General features: G+C 37.6%; 1 protein-coding gene across 2 annotated transcripts in view; it reads left to right on the top strand.

Annotated features, from left to right (window-relative positions):
- FGF9 (fibroblast growth factor 9) overlaps window positions 1-16,505 on the top strand; it is a 39,318-nt gene that overhangs the window by 3,813 nt on the left and 19,000 nt on the right. For both annotated transcript variants that reach the window (XM_027835214.1, XM_027835213.1), the window contains exon 3: window positions 9,516-9,619. In XM_027835214.1, coding sequence (XP_027691015.1) covers window positions 9,516-9,619 — 104 coding nt within the window. The remainder of the gene's footprint in view (window positions 1-9,515; window positions 9,620-16,505) is intronic.

Raw genomic sequence — 16,505 nt, 5'->3', positions numbered from 1 at the left:
TCTGTAATGGGGTGCAGGGCAGACTGGGATGGGTTAGAGAGGAGAGAAGCGTGTGTCTTGCGTCAGCAGAAAGAGTACTGCAGGCACAGCATTTAAAAAAAAAAAAAAAGACCGGAGAGAAACGCTTTGCCCAAGAGGTGACCTCCTCTTCCTAGGACTTGGCTGTCGGTGCCACCAGGGTGACTGCTACATCGAAGGGGAAGAGAGAGAACCGATCATTCAGAGTCGAAGCTGAAATAGTGGGGTTGAGAAGTGGGGGGGTGAGGGGACCCTGCAAGGAGGCCGGGACCACTGCGGGCCGCCTTCGGGAAGGAGAGGATGGAGAGAGAAGGAGTCAGCCTTTGTGGGTCTTCCTCCCCGAACCCTTGGTGGGATGGCGGCGGCGGCGGGTGGTGGTGTCCAGGGATAGGAAGGATGGCAGGCCCTCCTGGGAGGGTTGTGCATTTCTTAGATACCTCAAACTAAGTGCAGTCACCTTCCTTTTTAGTCTCCGACCCCTTCATGTTCACTCCTTTTAAATGAATTGAATAGATGTCTGTGTGCAGTGGGGGAGGGCCAATGAGGCGGGAAGGTTATTTAAATCTCAAATCTTTCATCGGGTTAGGTTTCTGCGAGGAATTGTACTCCTGGGTGACAGGAGCCCTGCCGCTGTCTCATGCTGCTGCTGCATATCCCAATAATAGCAACTCTCTGCAGAGAGCCTTGGGCAGAGTCTTCTTCCCCTACATGTGACAGGCGCTTCCCTTGCTGGAGTGAGAACGAGGACCTCATTGAAGGGGGAGGGAGGCAAGAAGGGAGGAAGTGAGAGAGTAGAGATCCTGCTGCAGTTTCTCACACCTCGAATCTCCTAGCTTGCCCGCCTCTTTACTCTTCTTACTCCACCCCCCCAACTGAATCCTCGGGGACCTTCTCCACCTTCCCTCTCATCCCCCTCAGAGGACTTGGTCTTTATCCTCAGTTTCTCTTGGATGCCCTACAAAAGAGTTTGTGGGGGAGAATAAAGGGAAGGTTCCTTCCTTGACAAAAATAGAAGGTGCGTTTTTCACTTCAACTGCATCTTCAGACCAGGGAGGAGGAAACCTTCTCCAGGAAAAAGAAAAAAAAAAGCTGCCTCCACACAGCTGCAGGGAATTGCTGCTCCTGCCGGCAAGCCTGGTGGTGACACAGCAGCAGCAGTGCAGGGGACACTAATCCTGGCAGAAGCTGCTGCCGTGACAGCAGTGGGGTTTAAATTGGGTAGGGCCCAGAGTGTTGAATTTTTTCTTTTTCTTTTTGGTATGTGTCTCTGTGTATGTTGGGATGAGATGAGACATTAGGAATATAAATAAGGAACTTGACAGATTAGGAATATAGATAAGGAACTTGACATTTACTTTTGATTGATGCCCTAGGGGAAAGGGGACTTTTATAATAATTTAAAAAATATTGGAGTCTCCAACAGCAGAAGAAAAAAAATGACTGAGAAATAATTGTTAGGTCCAGTGCAAAGCAATCCAGAAAATGAGTTTTAGCCCTCACCTGTTATTAGCCTGCAGAATGTCTACCCAACTGAGGCTGAAACTAGTTAGGTGCTAACCTTTCAAGAAAGATGATGGTACTGCTGCTACTGTTTTGTCAACTAATGTAATGGAGTTATAAAACTAAGAGATGGAACACTAGTTAGACAGGCACCAGTGCTGAAGTCAAAGAGGAATATATTAAATGAAGGTTGTTTCAGTGGGAAGAGGACTGATTTAATGGGCATTAGAGTTTTTAGGAGAAGGCAGAAAATATTACACTCCCCTCCTGTATTCTGCCCTGTTTCCCCAAATTCCAAGTCTGGTCATTCAGTAACTTCCCAGCTAGATGTACCATGCTTTGAAGTTGTTCTTATGATTGCTTCTGACTCTCCATTCTCATGAATAAATTGCAGAACTTGCTTTAGCTACCAGTTCTGACTTAAAAAATGTACTAGTGTTTGTCAGCCATTTATTCTATAGACCTGATGCATAGAATTCCCTTGGACGTGAATGAGTTTTGTGACCAAGAGCATTACACTTTGTTTCCTAGAGTAGTTATTTTTACAATAGCCTAAATTACTCTATTTGATGTTGGTTATTATTGTCTGACACAGAAGTGGGGAACCTATGGCCTTCTAGGTCAATTCAGTCAAAGGGACGTACTTGAGGACTTAGAGGGCCACATGTGGCCTCGAAGCTGAAGGTTCCCCACCTAATAACTTTTCATGAAGTCTTGTTTGCTTCTATGTTAATAAGGGTTGCCAAACATTGGATTAGAATGCAGCAACATTCTCCTTTCCCTCCCTCCAAGTGCTGGTCTTGGTTCAGCCAGTGAGGTTTGGCATGGTTCAGAATAGCTCTGGGTCACTACTCACTTGGAAAAACTATAAGCTTTCCTACCCTAAGAGGCAGGATGTCTTAAGCTAGAGTGTTGGACCAATAGACTTGGGTTCAAGTTCCAGCCTCACAATTTATTATGCATTTGAACAAATTAATCTCTCTGAATCTCATTTCCTCAACTGAAAAATGGGTGTATTAATACTTATACTACCCACTAAAAGAATTGTTGTGACTAAAGCATTTTGTACACTGTAAGCTACTATATAAATGTGAGGTTTTTTTTTTTAAATTAAATGAAAGCTGTATCTTATCTATCTGCTTAACTGGCCCCCCAAGTCCTTGCATATAGTATGACTCCAGTATATGTCTGATTGGTATGAATGACTGAATGAAGAAAATCAGAGAGGCCCAATCTTCTCTGGGACTGATTGGCCTTGGAAGAGTGGGAGATGAACTCTGTGAGGAAAGGAGTAGGGGCCAATGGGGGAGATGAGAAGAAAAGAGAAAGCCGTGGCATGGGAATTCAGAATGCTTCGGGCCAACCTTGAATTACTGAAGCAGCCTCAAGAACTGAGCTGATCTCCTTGTGCTCCTTTAGATCAGAGGCCTGCATCAAAAGCTGCATGATTTAGTGTACAAGTGGACCTTCTAGGTCCATCCTAACGTGTACTGGAAACTCCTTCGGTTATGCTAGAACTGGTTTAGCTACCATATGATGGGGTCCTAGATAGAGTATGTTGGAAGGTGGGGAACAGGGGAAATGGCTCATCATTTTTCTGCATTCTATTCTTTGTTGTATGATATGACTAAGGATATCAAAGCTGCATCTACATAGGAGGAAACGGATGTTTTGGCAGGGAACAAATAGTACAATATGGTAGCAAGCTTTAATATTTCAACTTTGGAAACAGTTTTAACCTCTTTTTAACCTTTGTTTTACGAATATTTATTTTTGCCTATTAAGTATCACCTTTCCAGAAAAAAGACACCTCCTTGCTAGAACTGAAAGAGACCTTAGAGATAATCTTGTCCACTTTATAGATGAGGAAATTGAGGCCCAGAAAGAGGGTAAGTCAGGTTCCTGGTAGCTAAGTTGAAATATGTAGCATTTCCCCCCCTACTTTTATGTGAACAATGAGAATGGGGAAATAGTTTTGTGCCAAAGTTAGGGCAATCAGAAAAACTGGTCTGACACCAAACAGCCACACATGAAGGAGTTAACTTACTTGATTAAGGTCAAATAGTCTGTTAATGAAGAAAATGTTATTGATAATGTTGAAACCCTTTCCTGGGTGAGGATTGTCAAATCTTTCTGGCAATCAAGTTTTTATTTTGCACTTACCATATGCTAGGCATTGTGCTAAATTCTGAGGCTACAAAAAAGGTGAAAACATTGTGCTGGTTCTCAAGGTGCTTATATTCAAGTTGGGGAAGCAACATATACAAGATGTATACAAATTATATTGACAATAAACTTAGAGCAGAAGGCTCTAGCAGCTAGTGGGATTTGGAAAACCCTCCTATAGAAGGCAGTATTTGAGTTAAGTTTTGAAGGAAGTCAGGAATTCTAAGAGGTGCAGAAAGAGGGCATTCAATGCTGTAAGGACTGGATGATGTATCCATTCCCATATTCCTATAGGCCACTAATAACTAAATAACACCATAAGCTGTGATGTGGTGAATTGAAATAACACCTCCAGAAAAGAGCCCCTCTATATACACACTTCAAAAAAAAAACCCCAAAAAACACACTCATTCCAGTATTGTTCTCATTTTCACTTCTCACTATATTTGAGTACCTTTCTGTAAGAAATAGTATTTCTTTTCAGTCACCTTATTTGAGGAATTCTAAGTATAGGAAACAGGAAAGTGGAATAAATATGAAATGACAACAGTCTTCTAGTTTCAAATGAGACATGGATGGGATAAAGAGTAGTTGGTATTTAGACCATGACAGACTTAACTTCTCACTGTTTTGAAGCATGTTTAGGATATCATTAGTACAAAAAAATTCACATGGCAGGGAGAAAACTTATTAAGTTTGATTCCCCCTCAACCTTCCCTCCCCAAAACAAACAAACAAACTTCAGAAAGTAGTACTATACCTTTCTCAATGCAAAAGAGAAAAACAAACAATACCCTTCTGAACATTTCTCCCACTTTCCAGGATTATTCTTTTCATTGAAACTATACTTATGCTTGCAACTGCTGGGATGTGGAGATGGGGTGTGGAGTCACAAGTAAATTCACTCAATACAACTGCTGCATTCTGAGACTGTCTGCATGGCTGGCAGTAATATACCTTGCCTACTCCTCCCTTATTCCTCCACAGGCCATGGATATGCTAGGAAATAGGAGTGCCTGAATATTATGGGGAATGCTTTGTTTTTCTCTTAAGACAGAAACCATAATTTGTTGAATGATAAAGTACAAGTTGTAGAAACAGGAAAGAAGAAATTAAAATGAATCTCAAAAAAATCCAATAATCCACACAGCTGTCTAAGGTGGTTTGGAATTTGATGTAGACAAATGGCTAGGCTTTTAGCTTTCAAGTCAGTTTTGAATTAAACCAAATGTCCTAAATTTGAGGATTTTCCATGTTCAACAAGTTTTGGTTGTGTTATTTCCCCACAATGAAAATGTAATTTTCTAGTTCTAGGAAAGTAGTCATTTTATTTAATGTTAGGATTAACAACTATAGATGGAAAAATATAGTCACAAAATGATTTGGTTTTTTATTGAAGGACTTGTGTGCATTCAAAACACATTCATATCAATTGCAGATAGCTTCAAGATGCCAGAAAAACACCAGCTGGGGGAAAAATGTAGTGGATAGCTACTCCTTTCCATTCCTTCTTAAGCTTAACTTCAAATTGCTCCAGAAACTATTTTGTAAACTTTGGGAAAAGAGTATACTTCTCAAGGAATTTTAGCTTAGTGACTGCTCTGTCTTTGGATGTCTTTAATCCCGCTTTCAGTCACTTGGTATGCCTTATAGACTCTTGAACCCTGCCCCCCTCCCTCCATCTTTCCCATAGTGAGTCTCATTTTCTGAGACAGTGGAGTTAAAAGTTAGTGTACAAATGCTTGAGGATGCCCTTTTCGTACCCAGGTGTGATGTAGAATTGCCCATCTCACCATGCTTGGATATTGCAGGATCTGAATTGTAACTTTTGTTTCTCCTATCCCAGCAACATTGCCATTAGGGATATGGGGGAGGATCCAGTAATGGTTTTTACTTCTGTTAATACACATAATTTCTCTGCTTCCCCATAAAGGTGTCCTTACATTTCTCCTGAGGTGAATTTATATGTGACCCTTTACTAGTAATTACACAACTACAAAATGTGATTGCTAGTAGAAAGGATAAGCCTGGTGGAGAGAGGTAAATGTAATAAAACTTTCCCCCTTACGTTGAATAAAATGTATTGCTAATTAATTTCTGAAATCTGAAAGAAATTCTAACTTAAGATGCTGGAAACTATGCATAATGTTGGCTGCAAAATGTCCACATTTATTGAGGCTTAGTGTCAGGAAAAACTTCCTAGTGTTAGAGCTATCTAGGATGGAAAAGGATGGAAGTAGTGAGCTTCCTTTCATTAGAATTCTCCAAGCATAGGTCATATGACCACTTGTTGGGTACAGTGTAGTGAAGATTCCTTTTTCAGGCAAGGATTGGGGCCACTGATAACCACCTGATGGCCCCTTTCACTTACAACTAGGAAATTCTGAGATAGGTGGTTCACTTTTCAGTTCAACAAACATTGGTCACCTAGGGTGTACAAAGTATTGTGTTCAGGACTGGGGAGTCAGGGGTAGGTATGAAACAGAAGGGGTTTACCATCTAATGGAAGGGAATGAGACATGCACACAAATAACTGTGGTATAAAGGAGACTAAGATGTACAATGCACTTGTATGTGTTAGTTTGGGCCAGTGAGCTAGAATAGGGTGAGGTTCATTTGGTAGAGACATATTTTGACTCATGTCCCTATTCTAATCTCAAACATGTGGGCACTCAGTTCTAGTTACTCAACACACATGCTATTCTCATATGGCCCTCTTGCTTTCCTACTTGTCAAGAAGTACTTATTTCAAGATCCCCAGTGATTAGGACTGGACAACGAAGATGTATTTTATCTTTGCTTTGGTACTATTAAATAATGAAGTTACAAAATACTAGATACAATAACTGAGTTAATCTAACAAGTAAATCTAGTAAAAAGTATGGTTTTTATTTTTGGAGAAATTTTAGAACGATGTATGTTAATGAAGTTTGTGCAACTATCAAAATATAAGGTAGCCATGTGCTCTGGATGTCTTTCAATGCCTTCCCTTTATATGTATCACTGATACTCTGTAAACAAAAGGATCAAAAAACAAACAACCAAGAAAACTGGTAGAGAGAGAGGATAGAGTAAGTTCCTCATTCTATCAGATTCCCAGGGTCCTCTGTTCTTTCACCTCTGTCCATTAATTGAAAGCAGCAAAAGAGCAGTTCCTGTGTATCTGCTAAAGGCAGAGTAATATATAAATTATAACAATATAACAAGTCTATTAGATAATTTTGGTGACAAAACATTAAAAACAATTATGTGAGATTGTTACAGTTTCTTTACCTATAAAATGGAGATAAACTCTTCTTTTCCTGCATCACAGAATAGTTGGGAGGCTCAAATTAGAATGTGAAAACACTGTATAAGCTTAAAGTGCTATAATAATGTGAGTTTATTTCTCCCCTCCCCATTTCTCAAAAGATCATTGCAACAGTCTTCAGACATATGGTCTAGGTGTAAGAGGCAGAACTGGTGACGGGTTTTTTTTTTGTTTGTTTTTGCCCCAACTTACATTATTGTTGTATGTGTTAGACTGAATGAACAGAGTTGGTTAGTGTTTGATGTAACCTAAAGGATAAGACAATGTCAGACTATAATTAATGTATTTTTTTATTTCATAACCGTACTTTCTGATTCACCTAGTGAATTGTTGGTCCTCAAAGGAAACAAGGGGATTCTTTTGCTTTAATTTCCCATGAAAACTGAACATTAGCCAGTCTCCCTGGGTAGTTTTACACAGTCTATTGTTGAACATTAGTTGTGGCATATGCTGTCTTTGGTGGTTTTTAACTAGTTGAAAAAGCTTTGGCAGAATGGGACCACTAGCATATTTGCCATTTGGTGTGGTATTTCTATTACTTTGACATTCAGAAATCTAGGCTACACACCTTGTATACATATGGATAATTCAATAAAATAAAAATAATTGCTTGGATTGAACATAGGAGTCTATATCATATAAAATGGCATCCCACATGTAGCAATATTGCCTCATTTGACCTTACAATATCTTTGTGAAATAAGGAGGAATCAATAAACTGGCTTTATTCGAGGTACTCTTCCCATCCATAATTTATTACATTACAAACATAATTTTAAAAATAATATCTCATGTTTTCTTCTCGCACAGTATTTCAAATTCCATTAAACTGTGTGGTACTTCTATATTACCTATGTTGGCAGACACACTCTCTAAATAGTAGACTTTCAGTGTTTGTAATACTGTGTACACCATAAAGGAATTACAAATACTTCCTCATAAGAAACAGGTTTTATCTTTACATTGCTTTGATACAAAATTTTCTCTTGGGGTTTTATCCTAGGCTTTATTAGATTTATGTGGTCCGTGTTTGCTATTGATTACCACACAGTTTATTTTGTGAGAGATGCAAAATTAATTGTTTAAAAATCCATGTAAGTGCTTTTTTATTAGTCACATGGGACTGCCTACAGTGCAATGTTAAACTTAGTTCTTTTACTGTTAAATGTAACTAAAATTTTAAATAATTGAAGGTTTTTTTTATAAGTTCAGTATTAAACTATGCTAGAATGCATCAATTCTAAATGGTGCATTGTAGATTTATCATATCAATGAGGAAATGACTGAGTACAATTATATTACTTCTGTATTTGCCTGTCCAATTGATATTGTGAGCTTGTTACTTTACAGCCAATTAGAAAGGTCATTCAGGTTTGTTGTAGTAAAATTCTAGCTCTGTGCTTAGACTAGTGGTAGGGAAGCAAGTTTCAGTAAAGGAAGGTAATGACAAAGTTCAATGCTGATTTGTGAAGATACTGGACTGTGTCCAGGAGACAGTAAATTCCTTGAGGGCAGGGACTGTTTTATGTACTTTTTAAAAATTCCCAATGCCCAGCACAATGTAGGCTCTTAATATGTGCTTATTGAATCTGAATAAAGAATTACTTTTTTTTTGGTATAGAATGTAGTGTTATCTGACTTGCCCACATACCTCTTTGAATTTCAGATAAAATGTAAGAGAAAAATGAGTAATTTCTAAAAGTAGTAATATTTAGGAAAAAACAGGAATATTCTAATTTTCAATGTTTATTTATTTTTAATTTTTTAATTTTTTACTTTTTAGGCAAGTGGGGTTAAGTAACCTGCCCAGGGTCACACAGCTAGTAAGTGTCAAATGTTTGGTCTGAGGCTGGATTTGAATTCAGGTCCTCCCGACTTCAGAGCCGGTGCTCTATCCACTGCACCACCTAGCTGCCCCTCAATATTTATTTTAGAAAAACAACATAAGGGAGCTAGGTGGTTTTTTTCTCTGAGACTAATAATAATCTAGATAATTTCTGTTATGTTTATGTGGGTGCACAAGACAACATTTTGAGGGGAAATCTGTCCTTTATCCATATGACTAGATATATGCTTAATTCCCTGATGGTGTTCAGTTATCTATCTGTACAATAGTATTTTGGTTAATTAGAAAATGCCTTTTGTGTCCAGGACAATTAGCATTCATAGGTATGGGCATCCATCTATATTCCTAGTATTTTATTCAGGGAATTTGTTGTTTTTGGCACAAATCAGGATGCTGGTAAGTTGTGTAATATTATTAAACTGTAGTTAAAACTTTGGGAAAATGTTCAAGATTTATCTTTTGGTTGTCATACTATAAAACAGGTTGAAGCTAATTCTTTTGTGTAATTATTTTACAATCAAAATAGACTTCTTTAACTTTTGGAAGATATTTTTCTAAATAGTGAACTAGATTTCATGCCACTTCTTGCTTATTTAGAGTCTATAAATTTCTGAGGAAATTATGTATACATTGACTTATTCTTTCTTTCCTTTTTTATTTTTATTTTTTTTAAAGGCATCCTGGAATTTATCAGCATAGCAGTAGGTTTGGTCAGCATTCGAGGTGTGGACAGTGGACTATACCTCGGAATGAATGAGAAAGGGGAGCTGTATGGATCAGTAAGTATTCTGAGAGGCATTGCCTATCTGTGTGTCTTATTATTAATCACCTTGCACTACATTTTCTTAAGACTTAAAAATAGCCCAAAATGGGCAAGATATTTGTTCTAAAGAAGAGTTAAAGTGGTTACTTTTACATATGAAGTGGAAAACATTTCACTGAATTGTAAATGGACATTATTTTTGTATCTACATGATATATATCAAGCAAGCTCTTAAATTCAGGCAAAATGCATCAAACCATCTTCACTACTTCTCTACACTGAAAATCTGCAAGCATGGAAATAATTCTTCATCTAGAATTGAATGGAAGCTATTTTTGAGAGGTATTGAAGCTAACTCTTCTCAAGCATCCCAATGAAAATTGGGTGTGGATGAAAAAGTGAGTTTAAAACCAAATTTCAAACTACAAAAAGTTCTCATTATGCAAGTAGGGAAGGGAAAGTGACCTTAGATCTGTTCTAATTCTCATCCTTGAATAAGAATTTGAGAGTATTGTAATTACTTTTACTGCATGTTTTAACCTCCCTTTTAGATCACAAACTCATAGAGGGCAGGGACTATGTGTTCTGTGCTTTTGTATCTTTCAAGGCTCTTAGCCTAGGAATTAGCAAACAGGAAGTATTCAATAAATATTTTCTGCATGCAAGAATAAATATATAATTTTAGCTAAAATGTTATTCATAATCATAGTTTTATACCATAAATATGAAGGACATTTAGTCCAGATTTAACTGAAAGATAAGAATTTTTATCAGAGCAAATGATACTTTGAAAACACAGAATGTCTAACAATCCTAGGTGGGAAAATCCTTGGGGTATCCAAATCAGAAGAAATGAAAATGACCTTCACATGGTACTTTGGGATACCTCTTTATAAATATGCCACTTCCCTATCTCTCTACCCATCATCATATACAAGATAACAAATATGTATTGAGATGGAAACCTTAGAAGAAATGTGGCCCAAGAACTCCAGATCATAGGAAACAAAAAGTTGAACCTAACATGTTGTTTGGAATGGCATGAGACATTTGACAATCTTGGAAGAAAATTTGAGCTGTGTATTGATTTCTTTAGATGTTTACATGTCCTTGCTAGTGTATATACCTTTAAGTTTTTTTTAATTAAAAAAACCCCAGAATTTACATAAATTAAGAATTAGCTTCACCAGAGGTATAGCATAGGTCAGATTCTGTAGTAATAATTCACATTTGGTCCAGAACTATTATTTCACTATTGCAGGGACAGCCCAGTGATGAAGCTCCCTCTACCAATGCTGAATAGCAACTATTCTACAAGTTATAGTCTGAGTTGCTTGGAATGCTGAGAAGTTAAGTGACTTGTCAGGGGTCAATACCTAGTATGTGTCTGAAGTGGAAGTGGACCTTGAGCCTAAGTCTTCCTGACTCCAAGTCCAGCTTTTTAGCCAGGATGTCATGTCACCTCTCAATTTTGCAATAATGAAAAAAAAAGTACTTTACCTTGTAAAATAACCAACTGTTTTTCCCCCCATGATGAACAAGGATCTTATTAAGTATATCTAGACATTTTATCAGCCTTTCTACTTTTGTAATTTCTCCAGTTCTAGGAAGGTGTGTTAATTTGAGGTATAAATCATTCAGGGGGAAAGTATTTTGTGGTAAATGAGAACTCAGTGTTGTTTTCTGTGTCTATGGTTGTATTTGCTGTTCAGTCATTTTTTAGTTGTGTCTGACTCTTCATAACCCCATTTGGGATTTTCTTGGCAAAGATACTAGAATATCTTCTCCAGTTCATTTACAGATGAGGGAACTGAGGCAAACAGAGTTAAGTGATTTGCCCAGGGTCATACAGCTAGTAAGTGTCTGAGGTCAGATTTTAATTCAGGAAGATGAATCTTCCTGATTCCAGGTCTGACACTTTACCCACTGCACCACTTCGCTTTGTATTTGTACCCTTTTGTTGTAGGGAAGAGTCAGCAGTTTTATGATTGTTCAGCTCTGTATTAAGTTGGTGCTGAAAGTTTAGAAAACAGCAGTTTTTGGAACTCATGGTGTAGCAGGGTTAAATAATTGACAGATTTCAGAGTACAGATATAATTTTGATTGAAGAGCACTCCCTTGCTTTTGACAAACTTTCTCTGGGTTTGTTGAAGTGATTTTGTCCAATTCTTTCACAAGGCCACAGTGGAAAGCTGCTCAGGCATGGAACCTCCATACAACCTCACATAGGGTGTGTGGTTGGGATGAGTCAAGAGAATGCTGATCTGGTGCATTTCACAGGCATCCACCCTGACCTTCTTAGGCCCGTTTACTGTAAAGGAGCTAGGAGTCATAGGTGCCCCACTCCTGTAGCCAGAGGCTAGTTCCTGGGTGGTAGCCAGCAGATAGTCCCTTCACTAATGTTTAAATCTGGGCAAAGGGGAGAATCTAGAGGAGATGAAAGAGGCCCTTCTTCCTTCTCTGCTTGAGAAAAATGCTTACTTTTTGGGATGATGGGAATGATACCATCTCAGTGGCTGTTCCGAGGAAAATAAGCAGTAGACCATTTTTCCCATTATAATTTTCCTATAGAAAAGCTTTAAAAATTTAGAATCTTTTAGCAGTTTATTCATGTGCTGTATTAAATACATAGGTATGAGACTGGGTATATCTATGTGGGCATGGTCTGAGGACATGTAGTCATGTAGTCAGGAGTCCAAGGGAAGAATCATCCTTGTTTCTTTCCCATGCCCATCTGCTGCAGCTTATGAATATGCTTACAGCATATCACTGGAAAAGATGGTCTCTAATCTATACACACATGCGTGCGCGCACACACACACACACACACAGAGAATGGGTGTATAGGAGTTTTATTAGCAGCTTGAATGTAGAGTAGCAAGTTCAGGGGAGGGAAAGAGGGAAATTGAGTGGGCTAAGTTCCTAAGGAGAGCAAGCTTTTGTCTATTTTGTCATTTGTCTATGCTTAAACCAAAATTAGGAATTCTTAATCTGAGGCCCACGAGCTGTTTTTTTTTTTAAATTTCTGATAACTATATTTCAGTATAATTTATTTCCTTTACAAAGGGAATGTATTTTATTTTATGTAATTAAAAACATTATTCTGAAAAGAAGTCCATCAGTTTCATCAGACTGCCAGAGGGGTCCAGGACACACACAAAAAGGCTAAGAACTCCGGACCTAGATGAAAAAGAGAATATAGGAGAGGGAAAAGGGAATGATCCATTTTACTTGGTGAATGGGAGCCATGATTTTTATGTAGTTGGGTAAAGTCTAGTTCTTTATGTAGTGGGATAGTCTAGCCCATTACGGATGTGAAGAAAGATAAAGAATAAGAAGAACAATCAAGAGATCTAATTTGGATTATGAAAAAGTTGGCAACAGAAAGGAAACAGCAACTACCAAATGATTAAATACATTCAATTCAATAAACAAATGTTTAGTAAGTGCTTACTAAGCAGACCGTGATGCTAGGCCCTGGGAGAGATACTAAGTTTAGATAAGATGTCTCTACAGTTTTGTATGATGATATGACACACAGATAACTATAATATAAAATATAAAATATAAATCATACTTGAGACATGTATAAAAGATGTACAAAGTAAAATGCCACATAAAACCTAACAAGGGAAGGGTTGCTATGAGTTGGAGCAACTGAGGAAAAGGGGAGGAAGTGACTTCAAAGGATGTTTAAGAATTCAACAGGCAAAGAGGGAAAGAGAAAGTGTTCAAGGTATATTGCTTTGACTGGGGGTAGGGCGTAATTAAAATTGGCTGGAACACTGCTCATAGTGGGCAGTAGTATTAGCTACAGTTGATAGAAAAGGTGATTTCAGATTGTGAGAGACTTGCTAAGCTAATTATTTTTAATTTCAGTAGGCAATGGGGACCCACTGAAGATTTTTTTAAATCAAATTTTGTTTTATTAAAAAAAGATGCCTTGTTCTTCCAGCTCCTCTCCCCCTCACCTCCCTCACCTTGGAAAGCAAGAAAGACAAAAACCCTGTTGCAAACATTTGTTTTTTATAAATAAAACAAATTCCCTGACCCAAACAAGGTCTCCATCTGCACTCTGAATCTATTACCTCTTTATCTGGAGGTGAGAGGCATGTTTCATCATGAATCTTCTGGAATTGTGGTTGGTTATTGTGTTGACCAAAGATCCCAGATTTTCACAGTTGTTTTTTATTACAATATTGTTGTTAATGGATAAAATGTTCTCCTGGTTCTGCTCACTTCACTTAGCTTCAGTTCATGAAGTCTTCCCAGGTTTTTCTGGAACCATCCCCTTTGTCATTTCTTACTGCATGATAGTATTCAATCACATTCATATACCATAACTTGTTCAATGTAGATTTTTGAGGAGAAGAATTCTGTTTAAAATCCATGCATAATCCAGATTCATGAATAAAAATAATTAGTCTGGCTGTCATATGAAGGATGGATGCTAGGTTTATGGGGTAGGAGTATTTACGAAGAGAATGGAAGGAGGCTGACTTGATGGAAAGCGATTTCAGTGCTCCAGGTGTATGGTAATGAGGGCCTGACTAGAGTTATGGCAATGGAAATAGGGAAGAGGAGATGGATTCTAGTGATTTGCTGAGCTAGACTTCACATTGACTATAACATTAAAGTTATAGTTTAAATAAAAAACAAACTTGTCTTGACCTCTTCTGAAATGGCACAAGGCTCAGAGAACTAACATTCATGAAGGAAGTAGAATTTCTGGCTACCCTTAAACATTAGAAAAAACCTTGTTGGCATAAAGATTGATTCCATGGTGAGGCAAGGGAAATAAACCATCCCTGGGAATATAATAGTTACTTCTGTAAAGCCAGTTAACTCCTTGAGTACAGAAAATGCAATTTTAAAGAAGTAACCTGGTTTTGTGGATTAACTTTACATTCCCAACCTTCAGTTGTTGTCTCATAATTTACCCTTATATGAGGTGCAGTCTGACCAGTGGACTGGTGGCCTAATAACTTCCCAGAGAGTTAGTGGAGATGCCAGTTCTGCTAATATTTAAAAATAGAAAAGATGAAATGACAGAGCTTGGAGGTGAGAAATATGATGATTATTTTGTTCATGAACATCATTCTTTATCTTTTAAGAAGTACCTTCAGGCAGGTTTATCCTCCATTGTTTGAATATGAAATTATTGAATAATAGGTCAGCCTTGACATATATTAATTATGTAACCAAGGGCAATCCACTTAAACTCTCAGTGGCTCAGGTGAATCAAATCAACAAGCATTTATTAAATACTATGTGCCGAGCACTGTGCTGAGTGCTGGGGATATAAAAAAAAGTAGAAAAATACTCAAGGAGCTCATGATCTAATGGTGGAGAAAACATGCAAACAACAATGTAATTCTAGTTAGATTCTAAATTCTAGCTAGTTCTAGTTAGAAATGAATTGCTCATCTGAACTGCTGGGTGGAATTTCCCAATCTGATGAAATCACAGGTACAGGCAAACAAAAACCCCTGTGTACAGACAACTCTAGGCTTGAATATGTTGAATAGTATGTTGTGGTTAGTGCATATAACATTTTTAGAATGGAAAGAGAATATCTTACTTCATTAGAACTAGTGGAAGGGATTAGGTAAGGTATGTTTGAAAGCTAATATCTTTACATGTGTTGGAAGTGAGCCAGGGTATTAGCATAAATTTAGTATCTTTATTCTTAGAAACAGTATCAGGCCAGGTGTTATGGACCAGTCATTCTAAGTATCAGTAATCAATATCTGAGTATTGCTAAAACTCGAAAGGAGTCAATAGTAATTATGAAAATTTGGTGTTATAATGTAGCCAGGTGTTAATATTTCCTATAGTTTCAAAAGCCTTGTTTGCTTTGATTGAGTACTTCTTAGCTGACAATATTAAAGCTCTTAGATGCCTACTAATCACATTTTAGCAAAAATGTAAGCCTCCCTGAGGGGCAGGGACTACTTAATTTTTTGTTTTTATAAACCCAGTGCTTGCTAGAGTGCCTGGCACAAAAATAGGTGCTTAATTAATTTTTAATTGAATTTTAAAAAGAAATAATTTGCTCCAAAACAGCTAGTTTGTCTAATTTACAATGAAACTTTTACTTTATTGATTTTTTTGACCTGTCATTGAACTGTATGCATGCATAGGTTTCTTCATGCTATATTGTCATGTGTTTTCTCATAGATTGTGGAATGTGTTTGAAACATTGGTGGTAAAGGATGGAAATGACTTCCAAATAGAACATCTAACTTTTACTAGATGTATCTCTTAAAAGATATGATTTGATCTATGGCAATATAAATCCACCAAATAATAATAATAGCTAGTATTTATGTAAAACTTTAAAATTTGCAATGTGATTTATATGTGTTATCTCTTTTGATCCTCACAACAGTCCTGGAAAGGAGGTCCTATTATTATCCCCACGTTACAGGTGAGGAAACTGAAGCACAGAAAGATTAAGTGACTTACCCCTGCTCATACAACTAGTAAGTTTCTGAGGCTCCATGTCCACTGCTTTGGATCCACAAAGTTGGTCTATTGTGCAATAGAGAGTGAGCTAATGGAAATTTCAGTCCCACAGTGGGACATGAGGAAGGAGTTCTTTTGGGCACACAACCTTAGAAATGGTCCCTACCAAGGATATGTTGGTTCAGAAGCTGATGATTTTGCCCCTCTGGAAATTTTTTGAGACATGTTCACCTTTTCCTCCTTGCACACAGCTGTGGATTTATGCAACAGAAGTACTGTGCTAGGTGCTGTTACCTTAAAAACCTATCAATATTTTTTGTCCAAATTTATTTTGAAAGTATAAGTTCAAACTTGTCATGTAAAATCACAGGGTCTCAGAGTTCATGGTGTTCTTTAAGGTAGTCAGCTCACATTAAAAAGAATGCACCAGGTCA

The sequence above is a fragment of the Vombatus ursinus genome, unplaced genomic scaffold (genome assembly GCF_900497805.2).
Source record: "Vombatus ursinus unplaced genomic scaffold, bare-nosed wombat genome assembly UNPS02014813.1, whole genome shotgun sequence".
Taxonomy (NCBI): Eukaryota; Metazoa; Chordata; class Mammalia; order Diprotodontia; family Vombatidae; genus Vombatus; species Vombatus ursinus.
The sequence above is the reverse complement of the archived record's forward strand: the minus strand, read 5'-3'. Positions and strand labels throughout refer to the sequence as shown.